Source organism: Oncorhynchus keta, unplaced genomic scaffold, assembly GCF_023373465.1.
Source record: "Oncorhynchus keta strain PuntledgeMale-10-30-2019 unplaced genomic scaffold, Oket_V2 Un_scaffold_5155_pilon_pilon, whole genome shotgun sequence".
In the NCBI taxonomy this organism is placed as follows: domain Eukaryota; kingdom Metazoa; phylum Chordata; class Actinopteri; order Salmoniformes; family Salmonidae; genus Oncorhynchus; species Oncorhynchus keta.
In genome coordinates this window covers 913-5,000 of record NW_026290953.1, presented here as the reverse complement: position 1 = coordinate 5,000, position 4,088 = coordinate 913, and the positions used below count along the sequence as shown (strand labels likewise).

Here is a 4,088-nt window from a genome sequence, read left to right as displayed (position 1 = left end):
ACCAGGGCCCTATTCCCTATATAGTGAACTTCTAGTGACCAGAGCCCTATTCCCTTTATAGTGAACTACTAGTGACCAGAGCCCTATTCCCTATATAGTGAACTACTATAGACCAGAGCCCTATTCCCTATATAGTGAACTACTTTAGACCAGGGCCCTATTCCCTATATAGTGAACTACTAGTGTCCAGAGCCCTATTCCCTATATAGTGAACTACTAGTGACCAGAGCCCTATTCCCTTTATAGTGAACTACTTTAGACCAGGGCCCTATTCCCTATATAGTGAACTACTAGTGTCCAGAGCCCTATTCCCTATATAGTGAACTACTAGTGACCAGAGCCCTATTCCCTTTATAGTGAACTACTAGTGACCAGAGCCCTATTCCCTATATAGTGAACTACTATAGACCAGGGCCCTATTCCCTATATAGTGAACTACTAGTGACCAGAGCCCTATTCCCTATATAGTGAACTACTATAGACCAGAGCCCTATTCCCTATATAGTGAACTACTATAGACCAGAGCCCTATTCCCTATATAGTGAACTACTAGTGACCAGAGCCCTATTCCCTATATAGTGAACTACTAGTGACCAGAGCCCTATTCCCTATATAGTGGACTACTAGTGACCAGAGCCCTATTCCCTATATAGTGAACTACTAGTGACCAGAGCCCTATTCCCTATATAGTGAACTACTAGTGACCAGAGCCCTATTCCCTATATAGTGAACTACTATAGACCAGAGCCCTATTCCCTATATAGTGAACTACTAGTGACCAGAGCCCTATTCCCTATATAGTGAACTACTATGACCAGAGCCCTATTCCCTATATAGTGAACTACTAGTGACCAGAGCCCTATTCCCTATATAGTGAACTACTAGTGACCAGAGCCCTATTCCCTATATAGTGAACTACTAGTGACCAGAGCCCTTATTCCTATATAGTGAACTACTAGTGACCAGAGCCCTATTCCTATATAGTGAACTACTAGTGACCAGAGCCCTATTCCCTATATATGGACTACTAGTGACCAGAGCCCTATTCCCTATAGTGAACTACTATAGACCAGAGCCCTATTCCCTATATAGTGACTACTAGTGACCAGAGCCCTATTCCTATATAGTGAACTACTATAGACCAGAGCCCTATTCCCTATATAGTGACTACTAGTGACCAGAGCCCTATTCCCTATATAGTGAACTACTAGTGACCAGAGCCCTATTCCCTATATAGTGAACTACTATAGACCAGAGCCCTATTCCCTATATAGTGAACTACTAGTGACCAGAGCCCTATTCCCTATATAGTGAACTACTATAGACCAGAGCCCTATTCCCTATATAGTGAACTACTATAGACCAGAGCCCTATTCCCTATATAGTGAACTACTAGTGACCAGAGCCCTATTCCCTATATAGTGAACTACTATAGACCAGAGCCCTATTCCCTATATAGTGAACTACTAGTGACCAGAGCCCTATTCCCTATATAGTGAACTACTATAGACCAGAGCCCTATTCCCTATATAGTGAACTACTAGTGACCAGAGCCCTATTCCCTATATAGTGAACTACTAGTGACCAGAGCCCTATTCCCTATATAGTGGTACTACTATAGACCAGAGCCCTATTCCCTATATAGTGAACTACTAGTGACCAGAGCCCTATTCCCTATATAGTGGACTACTAGTGACCAGAGCCCTATTCCCTATATAGTGAACTACTATAGACCAGAGCCCTATTCCCTATATAGTGAACTACTAGTGACCAGAGCCCTATTCCCTATATAGTGAACTACTATAGACCAGAGCCCTATTCCCTATATAGTGGTACTACTATAGACCAGAGCCCTATTCCCTATATAGTGAACTACTATGACCAGAGCCCTATTCCTATATATAGTGAACTACTAGTGACCAGAGCCCTATTCCCTATATAGTGAACTACTATAGACCAGAGCCCTATTCCCTATATAGTGAACTACTATAGACCAGAGCCCTATTCCTATATAGTGAACTACTATAGACCAGAGCCCTATTCCTATATAGTGAACTACTATGACCAGAGCCCTATTCCTATATAGTGAACTACTGGTGACCAGAGCCCTATTCCCTATATAGTGAACTACTAGTGATTCCCCTATTCCCTATATAGTGAACTACTAGTACCAGAGCCCTATTCCCTATATAGTGAACTACTAGTGACCAGAGCCCTATTCCTATATAGTGCACTAGTGAGTACTACTAACTATAGACCAGAGCCCTATTCCTTATATAGTGAACTACTAGTGACCAGAGCCTTATTCCCTATATAGTGAACTACTGGTAAGACCAGAGCCCTATTCCCTATATAGTGAACTACTAGTGACCAGAGCCCTATTCCCTATATAGTGAACTACTAGTGACCAGAGCCCTATTCCCTATATAGTGCACTACTGGTGACCAGAGCCCTATTCCCTATATAGTGAACTACTTCTAAGACCAGGCCCTATTCCCTATATAGTGAACTACTAGTGACCAGAGCCTATTCCCTATATAGTGCACTACTATAGAACTACAGAGCCCTATTCCTATATAGTGAACTACTAGTGTCCAGAGCCCTATTCCCTATATAGTGAACTACTAGTGACCAGAGCCCTATTCCCTATAGTGAACTACTTAAGACCAGAGCCCTATTCCCTATATAGTGAACTACTAGTGACCAGAGACTTATTCCCTATATAGTGAACTACTAGTGACCAGAGACTTATTCCCTATATAGTGAACTACTAGTGACCAGAGACTTATTCCCTATATAGTGAACTACTTAAGACCAGAGACTTATTCCCTATATAGTGAACTACTAGTGACCAGAGCCCTATTCCCTATATAGTGCACTACTATAGACCAGAGCCCTATTCCCTATATAGTGAACTACTAGTGTCCAGAGCCCTATTCCCTATATAGTGAACTACTAGTGACCAGAGCCCTATTCCCTATATAGTGCACTACTATAGACCAGAGCCCTATTCCCTGTATAGTGAACTATTAGTGACCTGAGCCCTATATAATGAATTACTAGTGACCAGAGCCCTATTCCCTATATAGTGAACTACTAGTGACCAGAGCCCTATTCCCTATATAGTGAACTACTGGTGACCAGAGCCCTATTCCCTATATAGTGAACTACTGGTGACCAGAGCCCTATTCCCTATATAGTGAACTACTAGTGACCAGAGCCCTATTCCCTATATAGTGAACTACTAGTGACCAGAGCCCTATTCCCTATATAGTGAAATACTGGTGACCAGAGCCCTATTCCCTATATAGTGAACTACTAGTGACCAGAACCCTATTCCCTATATAGTGAACTACTAGTGACCAGAGCCCTATTCCCTATATAGTGAACTACTAGTTACCAGAGACTTATTCCCTATATAGTGAACTACTAGTTACCAGAGACTTATTCCCTATATAGTGAACTACTGGTGACCAGAGCCCTATTCCCTATATAGTGAACTACTAGTGACCAGAGCCCTATTCCCTATATAGTGAACTACTAGTGACCAGAGACTTATGGGGAATAGGGTGTTGGGCCACAGTCTAAAATCTCACTCACCTTCACACCTGCCAACACGATGTTCTTTGCTGTGAAAAACAGGGCAGAGACGTTAATGGCGTCGGTCACATGACAGGAAATACATGGACACAATACATACTGTCAACACTCACTGATGTCACGGCTGTTCCGTCATGTCATGTTAATGGCATGTTCCGTCATGCTATGTCATGTCACTTAATGGCATGTTCTATGCTATGTCATGTCACTTAATGGCATGTTCCGTCATGCTATGTCATGTCACTTAATGGCATGTTCCGTCATGCTATGTCATGTCACTTAATGGCATGTTCCGTCATGCTATGTCATGTCACTTAATGGCATGTTCCGTCATGCTATGTCATGTCACTTAATGGCATGTTCCGTCACGCTATGTCATGTCACTTAATGGCATGTTCCGTCATGCTATGTCATGTCACTTAATGGCATGTACCATCATGCTATGTCATGTCACTTAATGGCATGTTCCGTCATGCTATGTCATGTCA

General features: G+C 42.4%; 1 protein-coding gene across 1 annotated transcript in view; it reads right to left on the bottom strand.

Annotated features, from left to right (window-relative positions):
• The window catches only part of LOC127928954 (ubiquitin-like modifier-activating enzyme 6), a gene marked incomplete at its 5' end in the record, with an annotated part of 50,024 nt that extends 46,395 nt beyond the window's left edge, over positions 1 to 3,629 (bottom strand). The window contains one exon of the mRNA XM_052516574.1: positions 3,601 to 3,629. Within this exon, the coding sequence (XP_052372534.1) occupies positions 3,601 to 3,629 (29 nt within the window). The remainder of the gene's footprint in view (positions 1 to 3,600) is intronic.
• Between the last annotated feature and the right edge of the window lie 459 nt (positions 3,630 to 4,088).